Source organism: Thermomyces dupontii (assembly GCF_041956625.1).
Source record: "Thermomyces dupontii strain NRRL 2155 unplaced genomic scaffold VTN31scaffold_2, whole genome shotgun sequence".
Classification (NCBI taxonomy): domain Eukaryota; kingdom Fungi; phylum Ascomycota; class Eurotiomycetes; order Eurotiales; family Trichocomaceae; genus Thermomyces; species Thermomyces dupontii.
Genome location: NW_027192308.1, coordinates 491,546 through 513,392, shown reverse-complemented (window position 1 = coordinate 513,392; position 21,847 = coordinate 491,546). Strand labels below are relative to the sequence as shown.

Sequence of the window (21,847 nt, the reverse complement as noted above, 5' to 3'; positions counted from 1 at the left end):
ATCTACCCATTTCATCAGCTTTGCTAATGGTGCAGGGGGCCTTCAAGGAGTACTCACTGGGCCGTGAAACACACTAGTGCCCTTACACTCTCACGCGGGCCCGTAACTGGTCGAAAGGGTTCGATGGTTCCTGCCGATCCGAGGTTGATAGGCCGCACGTCGGCGCGTTCTAACTGAGAGGTTCTTCAGCAGCTTGAGCTCTCTGGATGTTCCTCGCACTCCTTAATCGTGCTTGATGTCGACAACCTTGTGGTTCTGAAACCGTCGTCAGGAATTCAGGGAAATTGCTCACCTATCGCTGGAGTGCCATGACTTATTTATCATTCATCAGGCACGAAAAATTCACCTTGTGGTTTTGGCCTGCTGAGATCTCTGTTGTCCGCAACGTGTTCGCCGTCATGGTATCAACTGCATCCCTGCAAAGTTGTCTGGCCACTTCAACTTCGGCTGCATGAATGCAACGAAGGGCAGGATATGCCCAAGAGCTTGGGGTTTTGGAAAGATTCATCCGGTTGTCTTGCATATGCATGCCAACAGCATCGGAAGGGAGCTGTTCTTGGTCATCGTCGTCCGAATTACCAGCTTCCCCGTGAAGGAATTGCGCTCCGGAATGGGAAAGGGCATTGATTGAGACGAGACCAATTCGGCTGCTTCGGACCAGAACGCCCCGTAGTAGTGGTGCAAATCATCTGGTATCTGGATAAGCCAATGAGTCCGCTTCCTGTTGTATTCGCACATTGAGTTCATTATCCAAACGTCTGACTTGTTTGACATGATGTGGGATTCACTGCGATCGATTGCTTGCTTCCTTGGATGCCTGATTGTTTGATCCTTGACTGGTTGACTGCCCCCCTATGTTCTAAATCGTTTGCTAGCCTTTCCCTCTGCAATGAGGTGGCAGGGGGTCATCCATGGTGTTTAGAATGGCTCGTTCTAGGTTGATGCCCTACATCGAATCCACGCCGCAGTCCAAAGGGCGCCCTTCAGCCACATCGCCACCGGGTCCTTAGTGCCGATTCAACAAGATTCTTTTCGTTTCATGCATGCACCTCCGGTCAAGCAACTCAACTCCGATATCCCCAGTCAGGCAGGCGATCTTAGAAGGCAGAGATTCGAAACAGCGAGCCCGCAAATTGTGATCCTTGGGACTGGAGAAAATCCCATGAACCAACTTTGCTGCTGGCTTGGTGTGGAAGAGACGACCTCGTCGCCGTTTCAGGTTCACATTCTAATCGTCTCTAAGATCCAATGACCAGATTCGCAATTGGCCCAAATGGAGATCTCGCAGAGCAATTCTTTCAGCTGATCACCGTCGTCTGCACGGGGATAGACCCGCATTTGGTTTTGCTCAGGTGCGCGGTTGGCCATCCCCTGACTGGATGGCTAGAGAACGGCTTGGTGTCCGCAAATGAAAGCATCTCACAACGACTCCTTTACTGACACACTAGAACGCCAGAACCTCTGACGTGGCATCCCACGTCTGGGCCCCTTGAGTTAGTGAATCCGTGATTCTTGATCACTTCGTCGATCGTCATTTTCGAGTCTTTACAATTCGGATGTCGGAATTTATCCTGTATAACCCAAGGCAACTAAGCCTCTTTCTCCCGATGCCGCGGAGATCATGCCCGCTTTCAGAAATGGCCAATGGCCAGAGCTGTCCACCATATGGCTCTGTTCTTCAGTTGATGCAGTGCATCCAAGTGCCAATTGCTCTTTGGTTCAGCGCAATTTTCAACTGGAGACTAGTTGATGGCTCGACTTTGCATCATGGTTAAGTCTGAAAAATGTTGAATGACTTGAAACCTATGAGAAAGCGGAGAGAAGGTCACACACGACTATCCTGCTCCGTGCCAAAGTCGCCTCGCCTCGGTATTACAGGCCGGCAATATCATGAGAGATTCGCCACCCTTGCTGGCACATGGCCATTTTCGGCTAGCTTGGATTACAGGGTCAATGTTTAGCATGTCGCGTTCGAGAAAATGAATTTTTGCGGCTCATTCTGCTCATCGACGAAACTGGACGTTGAGTTTCGTACTGCTCCTGCATTACCCCATCCAAATGCATCTGTCCCACACTCTTGATCGGGTAACGAACTGGTGTTCTTCGGCATGTGAACAGGGGTCTGAATGCCAACAAATACCTTAACACCGTGATTGTTCGCTCAATAAGCCGCGAACACATCCGGACCTCCAAACTTGTTTCTGAGACTCTTTGCCCAGGCCGTTAGTCTCCGCCTGTCTACATGGTTATCCAATGGTTTTGTCCAGCGACACCAGATCGCCTTGTCCCTTACCATGTCAAGCCCGCTGCAGGCTGTTATCTCTGCCGATACGAGATCCGTTCAGGCGGTGCTTACTGAAAATGCTGCAGGGATATTCACCAGCAGACATTGCCTTGCTTATTCGACGCCAGGATGCGATTTATTCTTCCCGTCTTCAGATCAGTGACACTCTCCCAGCTTTAATGAACTGAACCTGACCGAACCTGTTCACTGGTTGTTGATGCATCCTATTATTAGCACTCGGAGTTTGGCGCCCTCCTATGAGTTTATTTCTACGCACCAGATCACAATCGCACACCACGTCGACAACTCGTGCTAATGTGCGTTAGTAATTTGATGTTTGTTGTCAACCAACAGGCATTGACGGTTGAATAACTTTGCCCCTCTCAGCCGACCAGAATAGAGATTGCCAACTTCGCTGTCTGCTCTGTTTGACCGAATGGGCAACGGAGACTCGATACTGTAACGCAGCTCATCTCACAACAGTTACGGGGCAGATTATATTCGGAGGCTACAACTGGCTTAGATCCGATTATCTATGATCGCCTTATTGACGTGTCTACTGACAGTTTGACGACGTGCGCCTTACAGTACTTGAACCATCTGACCAGCGGACCAGCTGTGATGCGCCCGACATAGCGCGAGTTGATGATATGCTTCTTGCCAATTTGTGCAAATCTCCCTTACCAAATAGTTGATTCCAGGTTGGAGTCCGCCATGGAATAGTTCGTCGACACCAGTGTAAGGAAGCAAAGCAGAAGTCCCAATTTGCTTCCCAGATAATCACGTGATTAGGGCTTCTGGTTGACGAATCAACGATCCTTTCCCGTTTTGGTCTATAGAATACGGTAATGACGTCAGGATGAGAGCGAGTTCGATGGAACATCCCTGACGACATACGAGGTATAATCATAGTGAATGGATTAAATATCACCATGTAAGTTTAAGCTATATTCTTACCTCCCCAGAGCCGAAAGTTGAGAAATTGTCTTGTTTAATCATGAGCATTTTCTTGCGCCGAGCGGTTCTGATAAGTGATGAGCTTGTCTCGAGAGCGGTGTTAAGAGCCAACAAGGCGGGTTCCCAACACAAAGCTGCTCTATCATCTATAAGTTCAACTGCAACGCCGTCACTGTCGACCATCCAGCAGCGTCAGCGTGCGTTTCAGTCGTCGTCCAGCGCACAAACCCACCACCATGAAGAGGCCACGGAGAAATTGATCAACCGTAACCAACTCGACCCGAGACGCAGCGAGAACACCGGCTCGGGATCGGACGATGAAGCCGCGCACACCGCGATGTCATTTGACCCGACGAACACGGCACCGGAGGGCCAGTTAGATGCCACGCGTGCGGAAGCGCGCGAGGCGGGGCATACGAGCAGTCCACTTGAGACTAGTCCAGCAAACCAGGAAGTGAGCCAGGCTCGGGATCCCAACGAGAGGCCTTCGGAGCATGGGGAACCGAGGAAGCCGAGCTTTCATGGCAAGACACCGAAAAATAAGGCAGTCAATGAGGAGAAGATTCGGCATTAGGATGAAGGGGCGGGGTTGTTTGATATATTGATTTTTGTATACGGGATGGTGTTCTCAATTATTGACCGTTACTATGTAAATGAGAGTATAAAAGGGTATATATAAAGACATTTTGTGAGACCCATAGATATCCCAGATCAAAATTCCAAAACGGGGACACCATTTGCCCCTCTTGCATCGACACCTTACTTTAGATTTCACTCGGTCCGCCCAAGCCGGATGATATCCGATTGCGACAGGACCCAGACTTTCTCACTGCCAGTCGGCACATCGCCGGCCAGGGCCTTCAGACCCGCCTTGACAGCAGCTTTGGCGATGACATCCGCGTCCTGAGCCCAGGGGTCCTTGAGCGACGAATGAACCTTGCCAATGGCTGTAGCGAGGAACCTCGCCACAGCCTCCCCCGGCCGACTCTCCTCGCGCGGTCCAACAATCACGCCGGGACGGAGGATGACTGTGCGCTCGAACCCTAGATTCTTCACCTGTTCCTCGCATTCCCCTTTCATTTTCATGTATCCAAAAATCGACTTCGGGTTTGCACCGTCGGCAGAGACCAGAACAAAAACCTTAGCGCCTGCGTCGCGGGCAGCTTTGGCACAGTTGACATTTAGGTCGACGTCAATTTTGTACTGGTTGTTGAGGCCGCCAGCTTTTGCGCGCGTGGTGCCGAGTGATGAGATCAAGATCGATGGCTGCGGATTCAGAGACGAGATGATGCTCGGCAAGCGGCTGTTGTCGGCATCGACAGTGGTTGTCAACTTCGCCCGTGGTTCTGATGCGGCTGCCTCGGGCGTCCTGCGAGAGATGGTTTCAACGCGGTGGACATCGGGATGTGAAAGAAGTACGGATAGGGCTCTCGATCCCTGTCGGTGTACGTTAGCTCTGGAAAAGTCATGCTAGAGTGGAGGTACTTCGATCTCACTCACCACTAAGCCCGTGGACCCAAGAAGAGTCACCCCCGTTGTACTGGTCTTTGAAGCCATTTAGAGAAGTATGAACAGAGGCGCAACGCAAAAACGTAGGATGTTCGTAGAACTGGCAATCAAGCGCCCATTCCACAACGTCAACCAAAATGGACGTTAAGTTCCAAGCGGATGAGACTTACCCAAGTATTGATTCAATGTGTACAACACACTCTCTCCAGCTTGAGCCCAGGCCGTTGAGTTTATGATCGGCAATTATTACGAGTACTTAGTATTGATCGCTCAATACATGGATGGTCTGGTTCAGTGCTGATGTATCCAATGACTCCTCAGTTCAGGTAATGGGCTATCAGCAATGTTTTTGTAAGGAGAGATGGACGTAGACGTATTCAAAATGAGAGCTTAACTAAACGAGTCTGTGATATTATTACGTTTACGGCCGCAATGGGGCTTTTTATGCTCCATCTCCATTGCATGAATGCCAAGACGGGACACGGACAAACTATTCCGCCTGATTGGCCAATGAAAAGGCACGATCTCTGATTCCACATCATTCGAGGATCAATCTTCACAACGGCAAATGTAGGTACTGTATAAACTACTACATGTACTACTCAAGTCAAGTCACTTTTACTCTCGTAGAGCCGTAGTTACAATAATATTTTCGCACTACGGAGTAATTTCATCAATTTCAAAACCGAAAAGTCCCTTCCATCATTCTATATCACCAATGCTGTGAATGCACCTTGGTCACCTCAGCGCTCAGCAGTTCAGCCCCCAGGCTCTCACGAGTTACTTCTGCCAAGTAGCAGAGTTTCAACGACAGTGGCTTATAGTGTTGTTTTCTTCGGCATTGTGGACAACTGGGCATTGTCGATTGGGATGCGCAGTTGAGCCCTCAAACCTGCATCGGACAAGGCTGCCGGACCAGACGGAATTGCCTGTGCATTCCAGCCTTCGGTTGACTTGAGTGATTGCACAAGTATCAATAGGGTTCGGAGCTGCAGTGGTAACGCGACAACTATTTGCAGGCGATTCTTGAGCCGTGTTCATTCAACCATGTGTACTAATCGTCCACAGAGTCCCTGACCCTGTTCTCGTGGAATTTAGATCCCACAGTGTACTCGTACGGAGTACTCCGTAGACCTTTGGGATTTCGCGCTGGGTTGCGTACTCATCTCAGTCCAGCCAGGCGTATGGTGAAGAACTTCGCTGAGGATCCCAGTTCAACAAACGTTCACACTTCATTGGCATTTCCATTGGTCAAAGGGAGACTATACATGCCTTCATGATTCACAAATTGGAAGAATCCTTGGTTCTCTGGTGATTTCAGACGAGCATTTCAGACGTCAACTGTCATAGCAGTTGAATTGGAACACGGCCGAAATCGGAAAGGCGGACTCCGGAACTCTGTCCGCAGGAAGGGAATGTTAGGTTATCTCCACGTGACATGTGGCCCCTGACCCACATTTTCTTATCGATAAGAAATTGCGTGATTGCGGCTAGCCGCATTTGGAAGGCATACCTGGTCTTGGCATCGAGAAATGGAGGAATGAGTTGGATTTTCAGAGATGGGTTTTATTTTCCTCCAGTTCGTCTCTCCTTCGTGGTCCTCTGGCTCGTTCTTTGAGCATCAGAGTTGAGCAATGGATGCTAAGCCAGAATACTCCGAAATTGGGGGTCCGTCCTACGTGACGGCTCAGACCCTCATCCAGCAGGTCGCCTATGCTCTTTCTGATAAACTGTTTACTTATTCCCCGGAGACTTTCGACTTGGACTCTGCCGTGCAAGAATGGGCCTCGAGTGGGCAGATCAATGCCCGAGGGGAAGTAACTTCGGTGCAGTCTCTGCAGACGCGCCAGGGAGCCGGCTCGATTGCGCTCGGGTATCTGTTTTCTCGCGACTTTGACCTGAAGAAGCGTCATGTGCCCCAGGGCATATTGGCTTCTTCTGCAACGCTGCCATATCTGCGTTCGTCCCTGGAACAGCTCTCCCTGCTGTACTCCGTTGCGAACCCCGTTGTCGCCCATGTTGCCGCTGTCGATTATGCGGAAGAGCGCTTGGTGTCCGATTATGCGACTGCTTTGAGTCTCTCCGAGGACCTAGGCCTCGGACTTATTTCCAGCACGTCGGCGCATGAAAGCCAGCATATGGCTCTGTTTGCGACCCTCGTTGCCTCGTTCTTGCCAACTGTTCACATTTATGACGGTTTGCGTGTCGGCCGAGAGAGCACCAGAGTGGTCGACATTCTGGACCAGTCTAGCCTCAGCCGTATCTACCAGGCTGTGATTCAAAGCCAGGCCGACACCCGCGTCAAACATCTTGACGATCAGGGCAAGGTTCTGGAAACCTTGCGCAACTTGAACGGCGAACTCGGCACAGATTACCAACTGTTCGAATACCATGGTCATGAGGAAGCCACGGCGGCGCTGGTGGTCTTCGGCACCGTTGAAGCGACATTGACCGCCCAGATTGCTCAGAAGCTTTCCAAGAACGGCGCTCGCGTCGGGGTTATCAATGTTCGTGTCTACCGTCCTTTCGTTGAGGAAGAGTTCCTCCGCGTGCTGCCGAAATCCGTGAAGACCGTGGGAGTTCTTGGTCAAGTTCGCGATGAGCAAGCTGTGCAAGAGGAGGGGATTCACTCTGCCCTCTACGATGATGTCCTGGCAGCGTTGACTTTTGCTGCTGATCGCGACCAGAGCCCGACGGTGGTTGAAATCAAGTATGACCGCTCCCATCAATGGGCTGTCGTCAATGCTGCGGCGGCCTTCCAGCGCATCGTTGACAAGCCCATCCTGGAGGGTGTCCAGGATGCCGCCCCTCTTCAACTTTTGAATCCATCAGCAGTGCAGGAGTACAGCTTCTGGGATACGGATGACAGCTCATTGGCCGAAGCTGCAGCCATTGTTGCCAAGACTCTGGCCAAGGATGCCGCGGTCAACGTGAGCATTAACACTACCTACGACAACCTCGTTCAAGGTGGTGTTGTCCGCGTCGATATCCGGAGGAGCTCCAAAATTGTCGATGCGCCGTATTCTGTTAATGCTGCGGATGTCGCGTACGTCGGAAATGTGGAGGTCTTGGGTAACTACAACGTCCTGGCGTCTCTCAAGGACCAAGCAAAGATTATTTTGAATGTGCCTGGCACGAAGGACGACGAGCTGGAGAAGAAACTTCCTGTTTCATTCCGAAAGCAGGCTGCTCAGCGTGGCATTGCCGTCGTCGTCGCCGACATCACGGCCGCCGGCGAGGCGGTATCGCAGTTGGATGCCGTCCAGGCGGTTTTCTTCGATGTCGCTCAGTCGACATATGACGCTTCCAAGTTGAAATTCACGGAGGCGATTGCGGATGTGACCAAGGAACTCGACAAGATTCGCCGGCAGGTTCAGGTGCCCGACTCCTGGGACACCGCGGAAGAGCCTGTAGAGACACCCAAATTGCCCACTGACATCACTGCAACCAGCTTTGTGCCGTTCGACAAGAGCGAAGCAGAGCCGGAGACGTACCTCAAGGACTGGAAGACGGTCGCCAAGGGTCTTGCGTTCCGGGAGGCCTATGGCAGCCGAGCGGCACTCCGCCCGGATGTCAACACCAAGACCTTCACTGTTCACGTCAAGGAGAATCGCCGTCTGACTCCAGTCACCTATGACCGCAACATCTTCCACATTGAATTCGACCTGGGTGACTCCGGTCTCACTTACGACATTGGCGAAGCGCTCGGTGTTCACGCCGAGAACAACCCTGAGGATGTAGAGGCCTTCATCAAGTTCTACGGCCTGGACCCCAACGCAATTGTCGAAGTTCCCAACCGCGATGATCCTTCGGTGCTGGAGAATCGGACTGTATACCAGGCGCTCTCGCAGAACATCGACCTTTTCGGCCGTCCTCCCAAACGGTTCTACGAGGCGCTGGCCGAGTTCGCCACCGACGAAAAGGAGAAGAAGGAGCTTCTCACTCTCGCCAGCCCGGCAGGCGCGACGGAATTCAAGCGTCGCGCCGAGGTCGACACCGTCACTTACGCGGACATCCTCCTGGAGTTCCGCTCAGCTCACCCGAGCTTCCACGACCTCGTACGCATCGTCAGCCCGTTGAAGCGCCGCGAATACTCGATTGCGTCGTGCCAGAAGGTGACGCCAAACACCGTGGCGCTGATGGTGGTCGTGGTGAACTGGGTGGATCCGCGCGGCCGGGACCGGTTCGGCCTGGCCAGCCACTACCTCAGCAAACTGAAGCCGGGTACCCCGGTGACGGTGAGTGTGAAGTCGAGCGTGATGAAACTGCCTCCACTGTCGACGCAGCCGATCATCATGGCCGGCCTTGGAACCGGCTTGGCGCCCTTCCGGGCGTTTGTCCAGCACCGCGCGATGGAGAAGGCGCAGGGCAAGGAGATCGGCTCGGTCCTGCTCTACCTTGGTTCCCGCCATCAGCGCGAAGAGTACTGCTACGGCGAGGAGTGGGAGGCTTACCGTGCCGCCGGGGTGATCACATTGATCGGCACTGCGTTCTCGCGTGATCAGCCGCAGAAGATCTATATCCAGGACCGGATGCGCCAGACTCTGCCAGAGATCATCCAGGCGTATATCCGCGAGAAGGGCGCGTTCTACCTGTGCGGTCCGACCTGGCCTGTTCCGGACGTCACCAGCGTCCTGGAGGAGGCGATTGCCACGGAAGCCAAGGCGCAGGGTAGGAAGGTTGACCCGCGCCGAGAAATCGAACAGTTGAAGGACGAGGGACGATACGTGTTGGAGGTGTACTAGACAAGTCTAGCCGGAACTTCTTGAAATTGTTCCCGTCACGGCTGTGCTACCGTCATGAAGTTTGGCAAGCGTTTTTGTGCATAGCGTCCATTTTACTACACGTCCCAATAGAGTATTGGCTTTATCAAACAATGGTATTGAGGCCTCAAATGCAGATATGTAGTAAACACAACCTTATGAATAGAAAAATCTTCACCAATTTCGTAATGTTAACACTCCGCATCATTCCTTGTATGGCATGTCTCAAGGGCAAGGGGTGCTGGGACGGGGTTTGTTCAGTTGCATAGGGTTGGGAAGAGGATATAGTAGGCTCGCCTAGAGTTGCAGACTGATGACTGAGCGCATGTACCGGCCGATCACAATCGGAGCGACTCTGCTGTGCAGAAGGATGTGGAGAATGGATCAAGCGTAACTTGAGAGAAAGGGGCATATCTGGTAAAATACTTCTGTTGACACTGATAAGCGAATTCTGACCAGCAGCAAACCACATGTACATCAATACACACAGCACAGCTGGGAATCACAGAGCCACGGGTGGATAAATTGATCATATGTTCTTGCATTTAAGGGTGAACGGGATCGAGATTGTCCAGATTCATAACGTTGAAAGGGTATCTAGGGGCGTGAATCGAAGTGCACTCATCACCGAGAAAGCATTCCGCTGAATGGTCGAGGTAGTTCAGTTATACCTCACGCCTTGAAGCAGGTTAGCCACGCATCTAACATCACAGTCCGGACCACGTACCACGTAGGTTCGTCTTTTTCTATTGACGGCGTGGGCACGGCATTCCGGTCTCCGAACGGATTGTCCTCATTATCGTCGTCACCTTCAGACTCGCTGGCGGTTTCCAGATCGTTCACATTGATGGGAATGGCAGGAGCCTTTCCGGAATCTTCCGTCGGTGGGTAGATTCTACTGGATGGTCGTGGCGGTCGTGGCGGCTTATTGATGGACAACCCAACGAATCTGTCTTCCATGGCTCGAATACGGTTTTCCAACTCTTCCTCCTCGCTGTCACTGTCATAATCCACGCTCCTGTCGAGCACTTCGAACGCCATTAATGCCGCGACAAGTTGCTCATTTGCGTTGATTAAGCTTCCCAGGAGATCTCCGCTCTCGATGTGTTGAATATACCGGAGGATCTGGCGGCGAAGACTCTTGCACTTTTCGAACTCCGCCATGATTCTCTCGTCCTCCCTCACACGCTTGACCTCCCGGTTGATGAGCTTCAGATCGTTTTCTAGATTCGTCGCGGCCACGGATGCTGCAGCAATGGCTTGAAGGATCTCCGGCCTTTCTTTTTCGAGATTGAAAGGTTTCATGCTGGACCGCTTATCCTTCCTGGAGCTCGACGAGCCAAACGTTGACGATCGCTTAGGTTTCGTCTTGGTCTTCGAAGACGTTAGGGAGATAGCAGGGCCTGATCCTACAGACACGGATGCCGAATGGCCCATTGGGAGCTCATCGGGATCCTGACGGAGGACCTTTGCCTGCGCTTCACGCGCAGGTTGTTTGCGCTTTGGCAGTTGTTGATAAAGACCTGTGATACCCGCCATGCCTGGGGTCCCCTTGTAAGTGACTGCCCATTGCGCAAACAGCTGTTGGCATTTCTTCCTGACTTCGGGATCAGACACCGGGTCGGTAGCTGCAATCCGAAGTCGTTCCAGGAGGGGCTCGTCCGCGAACTCGCGGAGGAATCGGTCACCAGCATTTTGGATGAGGTAGTCCAGAATGGTCAATGCGCGCAGCTGCCGGTGAAGATTGCCATACTTCCTGCGCGTTATAAGACTTGATCTCGAATGCTCATCTTGGAAGGATAGACTCACAGTTTCTTCCGCAATGCACGACTCGCTTCCCTCGGGCCGGTGGCCTGTATCTGAATAGCCTCGATCAAGTCGACAATCCCGCTCGAGTCTTCTACGTCATAATGCTCGCTGGTCAGATTTTCGATCTGTACCGTGACGGCCGTAAACGGCTTCTACGGAGGTAACTGGATTAGTACACGTATGATGAAATTCTCTCACGTGGTGATCTCACTTCTGATCTGAACATTGTGGGCGGCGTTCGAAGCTCACCAAAACGCCCAGCCCAATGAATCGGCTTCAGCGACTGATCTTTAGCAATCTCACAACTGGGACGGGCGATTTTATACAGCTGTGGTTTGTATACGAGATCGAGGATTGGGATACTGCAGGTAAAGCTCTGATATCATGGTCCGACCACTCCGATGAAACCGCATTCACCCCGCGCTAATCCCTTGATATGCACACGATGATCGCTTTGGCATAATTACTGCGCTAACCGTTTATGGCTTAGTGCTGATTCAACAGGTCCACATTGTGCATATCCACCACAGAAATTTTCTGCACTATTCACATCTGGACTAACTTGAATAGGAATGTATCATTACGGAGTACTGTTGTAAAAGTGTACGGAGTAAACATTCCGTATATCTCTAGGGCTCAGCCAGTCAACAGTCGTACTAGTAATTTCTTAAGGCGTTTTCTCCAAAGCGATCAACTAACTGGCTGCAAGCGCGAGGATCCAGATGGTTATAGATTCTTAAACCCATTTGTGAACGCATCCTGATCCTAGAGACAAGACTGCTCCCGATTGATTGCCTTTCTGACCCGCACCTTGGCTCTGAGCATCGTAACCCGCCTCAGGCCTCGCCTGCATGCCCCTCACTTACATGCCATCTTGTCCATCAGAAGCTTCCTAGTCACGAGCACAAAAATGACATACGAGCACGAACGTCGCGTGGCCGAGTTAGCTGTCCAGCGGGCCACGCTCCTGACAAAAAAGGTCTTCCATGAGAAAGCCAAGGGCGAATTGGCCAAGGATGACAAGTCGCCTGTCACCAAAGGTGATTTTGGAGCCCAGGCTCTTATCATCCAGGCCATTGCCTCGAATTTTCCCAACGACCAGATTGTAGCGGAGGAGGAATCAACTGAATTGCGTCAAGACGCTGCTCTGCGACGGGAGATTTGGGACCTGGTGAAGGACATCAAATTGGAGGATGAGGCTAGCGACAAACTCATCGGGGGTCCTTTGCCAAGTGAAGAGGCTATGCTCGACATCATCGACCAAGGGAAGTCGCCGGGTGGTCCAACGGGACGGGTTTGGGCTTTGGATCCCATTGACGGCACCAAAGGGTTCCTGCGCGGCGGACAGTATGCCGTGTGTCTGGCCTTAATTGAGGATGGGGATGTGAAAGTGGGAGTGATTGGATGCCCGAACCTGCCGGTGGATGACTCGGTACCACTCACTGCCGATATTGGGAGTCAGCAGACAGACGATAAGGGGAAAGGGGTCTTGTTCTCCTCCGTCAAGGGAGAGGGTTCGGTTAGCAGGCCCCTCACTCCTGGCGGGCTCGCACCGAGCAAGCCGATTGAGATGCGGCCGGTTACCAGTATCTCTGAGGCAGTCTTCTGCGAGGGGGTCGAAGCGGCACATTCGAATCAGAGCGACAATGCGGCCGTTGCACAGCGCCTGGGAATCACTTCCCCAGTGTGTGCCTTGACTCGCAAGCCAAGTACTGCTCCATTGCTCGTGGCGCCGGCGACATCTACCTACGGTTGCCCGTGCGAAGAGACTACCAGGAGAAGATTTGGGATCATGCGGCAGGGGACTTGATTGTCCGCGAGGCCGGTGGCCAGGTGACCGATATCTACGGAAAGCGATTAGATTTCAGCAAGGGCAGGACACTCGCGGAGAATAGCGGTGTAGTGGCCGCCCCGGCAGAGCTCCAGAACCAAGTCATCGATGCCGTACAGGCTGTGCTCAAGCTGAAATAGGTTTTCCTTGTTCCAATCACACCGAAGTGAAGAAACCATTGAACATACCACGAGATTGAAAACTCGTAAAAAGTCTAGTAATGATACAGCCATAAATGTACAAGTACTCCAACCCAGAACCGAGCCAAGCAATCACTTGATCTTCTTGTTCTTCAACCGGATAGTCTCGTCGTTCACAAAGATGCCCTTTCCCTTGTACGGCTCCGGCTTGCGCCATTGTCGGATCTCTGCCGCGAATTGGGTGACGACTCGCTTGTCGATACCTTCCAGTAGAATACGGGTTGGCTGTGGCGTGGACGCTTTGACGCCCTGCGGCACGCCTAGCTCAATGGGATGCGAATAGCCGACTTTGAGGTTGACAAACTGCTGACCGGGGTATTGAGGGGCGACGGTTGTTGCGGTTGGCTCAATGCTCGCTCGGTAACCGACTCCGACAAGACTTAAAATGCAGATGTGGCCTTCTGACACGCCGAGAACGTGGTTTTGTAGGTGCGCTCGGGTGGTTCCTGCGACAGTCATGGTCAGCGGACGTAGGAGCAAAATTCCTCATATCATCCACACACCCCACATGGCTCGTTGATGAGGAACCTCAGGATCGTCGACGGTCAGCTTCGCTTTTCGTTGCTCTTGGTCATGCGTGATTTTCACGAATGGGGGGATGTTTAATGTCAATTGGCCTAAACGCGGAAATTCCTATCAGCAATCATTTTCGCTTCCAAAACAAGCCTTGGGTACGCACCCAACGGGCCATTGACCTCCACGGCCATTTTGGGAATTTCTTTCCCCCTCGTGGGAGCGTCCGACTGAGGGAGATCAATGCATTTGAGTGTGACTTCTGGCGGGATTGAGATTGGCGTTCCGCCGATACGAGACCGCGCGGAGGAGGTGGCAGAGAAGCATCTTGTTTGGAATGGTTGTGAAAGTGCGGGAACAAGGAAACTCGGAAGAGAGCTCGTTCGCGACGGCTCGCGAAGAAGCTGTCGTAGACAGCGAATTGATGCAGTGCGAGTCATGGGGCGTTGTGTTTTGCTCAAGCTGTCAGAACAACCTGAAAAATACCAAAAATACTGCGTCGTCGGTCAATACCCGCCCTTAAGATCACGTGACTTCTTACTCGATTGACAGCGGATCTCACTGTAAGTTGATCGTTGTACTTACACCGTACTAGTAAGCGATACTTCAAGCGCGATCTGTCTGTCATTAAAGTTCCCAGTGGCGTTTATAGGCATTTACATAGCGCTATTTTGCCTGTTGCATGGAATTGAACCAGAATGACCGCCTCATTGTGAACCTTGAGACTCAGGCGACTTCACTCCTTCCATTTTCATCACACTCTGCAGGCCCTCAGAGTCATTGCAAGCCACCTACCTACCTACCTCTAGGTATGTCCTCCTCGTTCTCTCACCCGAATGTATTTTCCATAGAATCACTCCGACGGATACTGTCTTGAAGATCGTTCTTGCAGAGGCATGCCACTGGTGCTGACCGTGTAATTGCTGAGACGTAGAAATCATCAACATCAGCAGGTTTGCTGACAGTCGCGATGATTTGTGCGTTCATGCTGCTCGCAATTCTTGCTGCTTTTTCGGTGGCATCATTTTTCGAACAAGCTACAAAGGGTAGTATGATCAAGGATGTCCCACTGGACCAAGACTCTAACAGTTCCCAGTAACCGAGTCCGACACATCCGACCTCATTGAACTCCTTAGTGCAAGGTCATTACAACATGACACCATCTTCTCCAGCGCCGTCCAGCTGCTTCAGTCAATGCGGTCGGCTCCGTCATGCAACCGTATTGCGGCCTCAAGGCTCTTAGCGTCGTGTCAGAGCGTTAGAAGCGATGATCACGCCCGATGGGCGGATGTTCCAGCAACTCTTGACCGTATCAAATCTATCTACGCCGCTAGACTGGCTCTCTGTGAACTCGGAGATGCGGTGACAGCAATTCCCGCGGCGTGCTCACCACTCAGAGTTACAACTCACCCGCCTTACTTAGATGCTGATTCCCTGGATTCTCTCTCGAGGGATGTAATAGACGGATGCCTTAGGGTACTAGAATCTCGACCTCAGTGGTGGACGAGTTACAGCAACAACAGACAAAACGCAATCTTGATATGCCAAGCGGCTCGCACTGAGATCGAGAAAGAAGAAATGCTTGATTTGTATCAGTCCCTCGCGGATAGCACAGCTAATCTGAACAAAGTGTTGCATGATACCATCAAGAACGCGGCAGCGGACAGCGAAAGACACAGGGCATTTGTCAAAACAACAGAAATAATGAGATCTGAACTGCTAGATGAGCTTCAGCGACAGAATTCCCGAGCACGGGACTTCCTCACGGCCATTGCCAACCATGCAGAGGCCATGATGAACTCGATGCTGTCGAACTTTGCTCATGTAATTCGAGAAACAACATCATCCGCCGCATATTTGACAGAAGAAGTCGGGCGTTCTTCGGCAGAAATGAGCGGGTTGCAGGACCAGCTCCGTCGATTGTATAATGAAACGCAAACGCAACGAACCGAGCTGGCAAGAGCGTATGAAGCGGACCTGAAGCTGAAGAACAAACTGGCCGCTACTATCCAAGAGTCACTGGACTCGATAGCATCCCAAGGTATCATGAGATTATCGGAGAGAATTGTAGACATCGATGGGGCATTGGTCAGTAACAGTGCCATCATTCGAAAGCTGGCATTGACGGTACAACCCAGGACTGGCTAGTTCAACGACTTTCCGAGATTCAAGAGCAGGAAGTTGTTATATCTGAGGTAAGATCTGTCATTCGATGGAAGGGTCTGCCTAATGGGGCGATCAGCGTCTACTCATTTTCGAGACGGAATTGGCGAAGTCCAGATCGCATGCGGAGGAACTGCTCGAGACCCAAACGTCACAGGCCCAAGCAATGAAATCGCATTTAGAAGCACAAAAGCTCCTCAGCGATAGTGCAAGGGTGGCCCATGGCTTGCTCGACAAGGTGACAGCCAAGGCCGCAAACCTTGAAACTATTCTCAATGACGCCGCCACCCATTTCAACGAGCTTCCCCTGCTGGGCATATCGATCTCTCCATGGGCCGTTTGCGCCCTACTGCTTTGCCTGATGGCGATGCAGAACCCAAAGCTGACGGCTATTCTCGTCTTGAGCGGCGGTAAGCTGACCCGCGTACCTCAAATCGAAAACGCAGTGTCAACCCTAACGGACAGTAGGACTGTTTCTCGCTGCGAAGCTCATATCTACGGTCACGCCCATGTCATTTCCGGCTATCTAGGCATGATAATTAGAGTGGCGACATATCTGAAACGGTCCGGACGTCAGGATATGCCATTTCTGTTTAATTATTCAGAGATTCTCGGTTCACTTCATCTCAAAAGTTGAACGTTCCCGGAAGAACCAGACTGCTCGTACCAAATACATTGGCAGAAGCTATGATATGATTTTGGATCTATTTCATTCACGGACTGAATAGGACATATCAATGCTAGCCCATCTCCGACCAACGCCCACGATGCTCCAGCTACATATGTATTCCTGTAACAACTTTGCGCACAAGCAAGACACTCCGAACAAAAGGGGGTATATAGCGAGCATAAATAGCGACCCGAAAAAAAAAAATTCATAACAATGAAGACAACGCAATCTTATCATCATTTCTCATGACGGCGAGAGGACCTTGACCTTCATCCACTCACTCGTCCCAACACCGAGGTTTAGCCCGTTCCGAGCCCACCATTCCCGCACGCGCTGTTCCGCACCAGACGACGGGTCCGCGTCCTCGAGGGCCTCCTCGATGTCGCAGGTCTTGAATTCCACGCGCAGGCCGCTTCGTCTCCACCACTCGAGGACATGGTCGTGGCCGTTGCGCGTGGCGCCGACGAGAACCTGGTGGTCAAAGATCATCTTGGGTCCCTTGAGGCGGTGCCAGAGGGAGAGAACGTGGACGTGGCCGTGGGTGCTGGCAATGCGGGCGACGGACTCGGAATGCGAGTAAGGGATCCCCGACGCATCCCACCAGGCGATCGACTCGACGCTGCCGGACTGCGCCGCCAGGAGGACCGACTTGCCAACCTTGAGCGGGATGGGGTTCTCCGGAGGTGAGTTGGCGGAGGCTTGTTTCCACCACTCTAGAACGGCGACTTTGCCCTCGGCGCTGGCGGATTCGAGGGCGCGCTCCGTGTAGCGGAGCGGGAGTCCCGAGGTTCGCCACCATTCTAGTACGTTGACGAACCCAGCTCGGGATGCGCCGTCGATGGCATCAGCGAGGTATTCTTTCCTCGGCAGAGCAGAATCCCGCCACCAAGAAAGGATATTCGGATTACCGTATATCGCGGACGCGCGATATGGAAGGTCGTTCAGTCGCGTCGTGGTCAACAGGAGGTCGAGATGGTTCTCGGCTAGATACGTGAGGATGTCTGTCCTGGAAAATTTCAGGATCAGGTGGCAAGCGAGGTCCGACAAGGGCTTCCAGCGAGGCAGCGCTTCGATTCGGGACTTGATCGCTGCAAATGACCCGCGGAGGATCGTGTACTCTAACGATGCTGGCGCTGACATCTTGAGAATATGAGGTTGCCACTCTTTGGGCACGGGAAGTCGAGTCGGAATCCCGACTGCTTTCGCAATCTCCCAGTCGCTCAGATGGTCTTCAAAAATGGTCAGCCAAATTTCGAGCGGAAGCGATTTTGGACTTCGTGTTTGCTGCTTCTTTTCGACCGTCTTGACTTGTTTGTCAGGGAGGGCTTTTGTATGCAATGCTTGTTGGTGCTCGACATTTTCGGGGTGCGACGGCGTCACCTCTTGTACCGGGGACGCCGATGTGTTAGAGGCCAGGCCTAAAGCCTGACGAACTACTTCTTCATATTTGTGTTTTCCCTCCCATTCGATCTGGGTAAACTCCTCCTGGTGGTCAAGCTTCCACAGAAGCGGAGGAATGGTGATTACCCACGGCCAGTATTGTTCCAACTCATGAAGTTGCCGGTTAGTGAGTGGATTCTTCCACTCAGCCAGAGTCATTCCTGGCACAACCATTACAGCCTTGTTCGAATCCCAACATCGTAGGAGAGACAGCGTCAGCGTGCATGTAAGACCGGAAAGCATCGAGGCCAGAGTGCCGGCGTCAATCGGCGCGACAATGAGCAGATCTGCCCAGGCACTCAATTCGGCGGCCTTAGCCCGGAGCCATTTCCGCTGTCCCGGCTTCATCTCAAACATATTCCCATCCACCGAATCCGTGTAGTGCGGGATCTTGCTTGCACCGGTCGAAATTGTCGACGGTTCCTCGTCAGTGATCAATCGCAGCTCCACGTCCGGGTTCTGCATCAAGACCGGAAGGAAATGTTCAGCATAGGCGCTCTCCGTCGAGAGCAACACGCGTCTTCGGCGGCTTTGGACCTCCGGGTTTTGGACGTGTGACGATGTCATTGTGATCGTGGGTGTAGCTATGTCAATGCCTTCACTGAAGCTCGTACTGTCGCCGTCGGACTCGCCATCCAGTGGAACTCGCCTTTCGCAAACGGTCTGCTTGACGCTGCCTTTGATTCTATCCGTATCACTTGATGTTTTTTTGTCTTCCAAAGAGACAGCCATTTCACAGGATACCGGCGTGTACTCGGGCAAATGGATATATTCCAGGTTGAGTCGAAGTTCTAAGTCGAAGCACAAAGGAAATTGGGTCAATCCACACGATGGCCCTCTATGCAACTCCCTTGCAGGTAGACGAGTATTGTACGGAGTACTCCGGTTAAAATGAGAGAGTTCAGTGTACTTGATCAGTGGTCCAAAAAGACTTGGGCAGACTGGCAGCTTAGCTTCAGAAGCGGTGAGATTGGCCAGTGATCACTACTGGACCCCCACAATGCACGAACGGGCACTTGAGATCATCAGATCAAGGACAGCCATGTGTGAGCCAAGTAGCGCATCGCCACGTCGGCCCGTCCGTCGGACGCAGCTGGCGGTGGACAGGCCTAGGAGAGCCCGAGTGTCGCCACCGACCTATCATCCACTGGCTGGGTTCCAGACTGAAGTCGAGGCTGGATCGAAACGCGACGACGCAAAGGAGACGGAGCTCTGGGCAATCAAGACAACAACGTGCTCATCCCTTAGCTGGATTTATGGAAGCATTCCCTTCCTTGCCTTGGGCTGCTGGAGTCGATGCCTGAGCATGGATGCAGGATTGCAAGTCAAGTAACTAACTACAGTAAGTTACCAGTTATCGGCGGAAAAAGATGTAAATTACCTGCTCCGTACAGCGATTACGTACGTGCTGTTGTATTATTCGCCATTTATAGCCTAGTTCGTCCAAGATTCGGCGAGTTGCGACCAATCCAATGCTGTGTTTGAGAGCTGTTGCACAATCTCAGCTTCGCATTGGACATAAGAGTCCCCTGCCATGTATAAGGAATTACGCAATGGTTACGGAGTATCCGTATTGCAGACTAATATGGTCGAGAACTGAGCCCTCTTTATGATTGCTCTAATTGCGAATCAACGCTTTGTCTAGGCGGGGTGGGTGATATGTACAGTATCGATGTATGCTATCCTTGTCATCGACTATCGACGAGCCAGATTGCTATGCAACGTATGTTGCCTCATGGGAGTGCTGGTAAGCCCCGAGATAACAGCTAACCCCAGCATCGTGACGAAGATAGCACGCAATGAATCCATGTAGGCGTCGCGCGCCGCAGCCTGCAAGTCATTCGGGAGCTTCCAGACCTCATTGAGGCTATCGCGCAGGCGCGCAATTAAATCACTCGCCCCTTCACGGTCTCCCAGTCGAGACCACAGGCCCCATTTGAGGACATTCTGGAACACGGCAGACGCGATGGTGATGCCAATCGTGCTCCCCGTGCTCCGAAAGGCGTAGGACGCCGAAGTGACCACCGAGTGAAAGTGGTGGTCCACAGCCGCGATCAGCGCGAGAAGTGTGATGGTCAGCATCGCTCCGTACCCGAAGCCGAGGAAGAACAGGTAGACAAATGCTACCCATGGGGGTGACTGCAGAGTGAACGTTGAGATGGCCGCAGCGGACGCGATCATCATCAGCAGAGTAAAGTAGTTGAGTTTCATGTATTTGCCCGTCAGGCGCATGACGTATCCCGAGCCAAGTGAGCCCGAGGCCGTACCCACCGCCTGTGGGATAAGCCGCACACCGGCAGCCGTCGCGGAATACCCCTGGACCTGAAAGTAGACAGGCACGTAGAAAAGAAAGCCAAACACGGCCATGGTCGCGACCCAGTTTGTGAGACATACGGCACCGACCGTGCGGTCGAGCAGAAGCCGCACCGGAATAACGGGCTCCGGTGCTACCTGATCTTCTACATAGACGAAGATCGCGAGAAAGATAGCAGATAGCGGCAGGCTTGTGAGCACTAGAGGATGGTTCCATGGCACCTGATTCCCTCCTGCGTTCAGCCCGAGCAGCAACAGGACCAGAGAGGCAAGGAGTGTAAAAGCGCCCAGAAAGTCAACGCGCTTGACACGCGACTTGTCCGTTTCCTTGACGGGGATCTTGACTGTAAAGAACACGAGTACTCCAGACAGTACCACGAAGGGAACTTGGATCAAGAACGCCCACCGCCAACCAATGGAATCGTTGATGAAGCCTCCAAATACACCACCCAGACCCATTCCGGTGCCGTAGCAGATATTCCCGATGCCCTGCCATACGCCTCGCCGACGGAGCGGAACCAGATCCGACGTGACAAAAGTCGAGATGGCCGTGAGTCCGCCTCCGCCGATTCCGGCCACGATTCGGCCAAAGATCATCATCCATTGTTGCGTCGCCAGGCCACATATCAGATTTCCCAGAGCGAAAAAGATGTTGGAGAAGACTAGGCCTGCACGTCGGGAGAATATATCGGTCAATTTCCCGCTCAATGGCTGGAATGCGGCGTTAGAGATCAGATAGGACGTTGCGATCCACGAGAGTAACGACAGCGAGTTGAATGACGAAGAAATTGCGGCCGACAAGGTCGCAACAACCGTGGCGTCCAGTGCTGCCAGAAACACTCCTAGCCAGATGCCACCCAGTGCCAACACCAGTTCCCGTGTGGTGGGTTCCTGCACGATGGGAGCGCCGTTGACATCGTTCCGTTCGGGCCGTTGCTCGAGGTCTTCGCGCAGCAGAGGGGTCTCCTCAGTAGGGACCGGAGGGAGCTGCGTGAGGCCGTCCCTCCTTGACCCTTGCGACTCCGACTGTTCTATCGCCATCCATCAAGCAATTGATCGGAAAATAAAAGTGGCGTTGCGCAAGTAATGGTCGGTTCGGCGATTGATATGAGAGCGGAGATAACGTCACCTCATCGGCGACTGACGAATCGTCCTGGAAAGGACATACTCTTTCGTTCAATACCAGTGAGATCAAGCATATCTCGAAGGCTGCTGGAACTTCGGTTTGGATCCGGCAATCTGCTGTGGCTGAAGTCGAGAACTTGGCGATTTGTTGGTTGCGTGCGTGTGCGGAGGCTTTAGACTGGGCTAAATAGTAATACTAATAATGGCCGTCGCAGTTCGGAAGACTTCGTATTAATACAGTAGTGGTCTTAGACAACCGAGTTGATTTGC

The 21,847-nt window shown here is 52.4% G+C and overlaps 9 protein-coding genes across 9 annotated transcripts; 4 read left to right on the top strand and 5 right to left on the bottom strand.

The window, feature by feature from the left end:
- Positions 1-3,281: 3,281 nt before the first annotated feature.
- Positions 3,282-3,815, top strand: VTN31DRAFT_2565 (uncharacterized protein; the record flags this gene model as incomplete). Its single annotated transcript, XM_069402747.1, has 1 exon — positions 3,282-3,815. One exon carries the CDS (start codon positions 3,282-3,284, stop codon positions 3,813-3,815), a length of 534 nt encoding a protein of 177 aa, XP_069261998.1.
- Positions 3,816-4,012: 197 nt separating this feature from the next.
- VTN31DRAFT_2564 (uncharacterized protein) lies at positions 4,013-4,798 on the bottom strand (the record flags this gene model as incomplete). The annotated part of the gene is made up of 2 exons (XM_069402746.1): positions 4,013-4,678; positions 4,742-4,798. 2 exons carry the CDS (start codon positions 4,796-4,798, stop codon positions 4,013-4,015), a joined length of 723 nt encoding a protein of 240 aa, XP_069261997.1.
- A 1,586-nt stretch (positions 4,799-6,384) lies between these two features.
- On the top strand, positions 6,385-9,495 carry VTN31DRAFT_2563 (uncharacterized protein; the record flags this gene model as incomplete). The annotated part of the gene is made up of 1 exon (XM_069402745.1): positions 6,385-9,495. The coding sequence occupies one exon, from the start codon at positions 6,385-6,387 to the stop codon at positions 9,493-9,495; it is 3,111 nt and encodes a 1,036-aa protein (XP_069261996.1).
- Positions 9,496-10,178: 683 nt separating this feature from the next.
- VTN31DRAFT_2562 (uncharacterized protein) lies at positions 10,179-11,548 on the bottom strand (the record flags this gene model as incomplete). Its single annotated transcript, XM_069402744.1, has 4 exons — positions 10,179-10,191; positions 10,241-11,269; positions 11,323-11,474; positions 11,534-11,548. The coding sequence occupies 4 exons, from the start codon at positions 11,546-11,548 to the stop codon at positions 10,179-10,181; spliced, it is 1,209 nt and encodes a 402-aa protein (XP_069261995.1).
- A 684-nt stretch (positions 11,549-12,232) lies between these two features.
- VTN31DRAFT_2561 (uncharacterized protein) lies at positions 12,233-13,132 on the top strand (the record flags this gene model as incomplete). Its single annotated transcript, XM_069402743.1, has 1 exon — positions 12,233-13,132. The coding sequence occupies one exon, from the start codon at positions 12,233-12,235 to the stop codon at positions 13,130-13,132; it is 900 nt and encodes a 299-aa protein (XP_069261994.1).
- Positions 13,133-13,425: 293 nt separating this feature from the next.
- VTN31DRAFT_2560 (mitochondrial 54S ribosomal protein uL6m) lies at positions 13,426-14,060 on the bottom strand (the record flags this gene model as incomplete). The annotated part of the gene is made up of 3 exons (XM_069402742.1): positions 13,426-13,799; positions 13,857-13,970; positions 14,033-14,060. The coding sequence occupies 3 exons, from the start codon at positions 14,058-14,060 to the stop codon at positions 13,426-13,428; spliced, it is 516 nt and encodes a 171-aa protein (XP_069261993.1).
- Positions 14,061-14,836: 776 nt separating this feature from the next.
- Positions 14,837-16,559, top strand: VTN31DRAFT_2559 (uncharacterized protein; the record flags this gene model as incomplete). The annotated part of the gene is made up of 5 exons (XM_069402740.1): positions 14,837-14,912; positions 14,963-15,954; positions 16,005-16,061; positions 16,109-16,439; positions 16,498-16,559. The coding sequence occupies 5 exons, from the start codon at positions 14,837-14,839 to the stop codon at positions 16,557-16,559; spliced, it is 1,518 nt and encodes a 505-aa protein (XP_069261992.1).
- Positions 16,560-16,942: 383 nt separating this feature from the next.
- Positions 16,943-18,706, bottom strand: VTN31DRAFT_2558 (uncharacterized protein; the record flags this gene model as incomplete). The annotated part of the gene is made up of 1 exon (XM_069402739.1): positions 16,943-18,706. The coding sequence occupies one exon, from the start codon at positions 18,704-18,706 to the stop codon at positions 16,943-16,945; it is 1,764 nt and encodes a 587-aa protein (XP_069261991.1).
- A 1,128-nt stretch (positions 18,707-19,834) lies between these two features.
- On the bottom strand, positions 19,835-21,493 carry VTN31DRAFT_2557 (uncharacterized protein; the record flags this gene model as incomplete). The annotated part of the gene is made up of 1 exon (XM_069402738.1): positions 19,835-21,493. One exon carries the CDS (start codon positions 21,491-21,493, stop codon positions 19,835-19,837), a length of 1,659 nt encoding a protein of 552 aa, XP_069261990.1.
- Between the last annotated feature and the right edge of the window lie 354 nt (positions 21,494-21,847).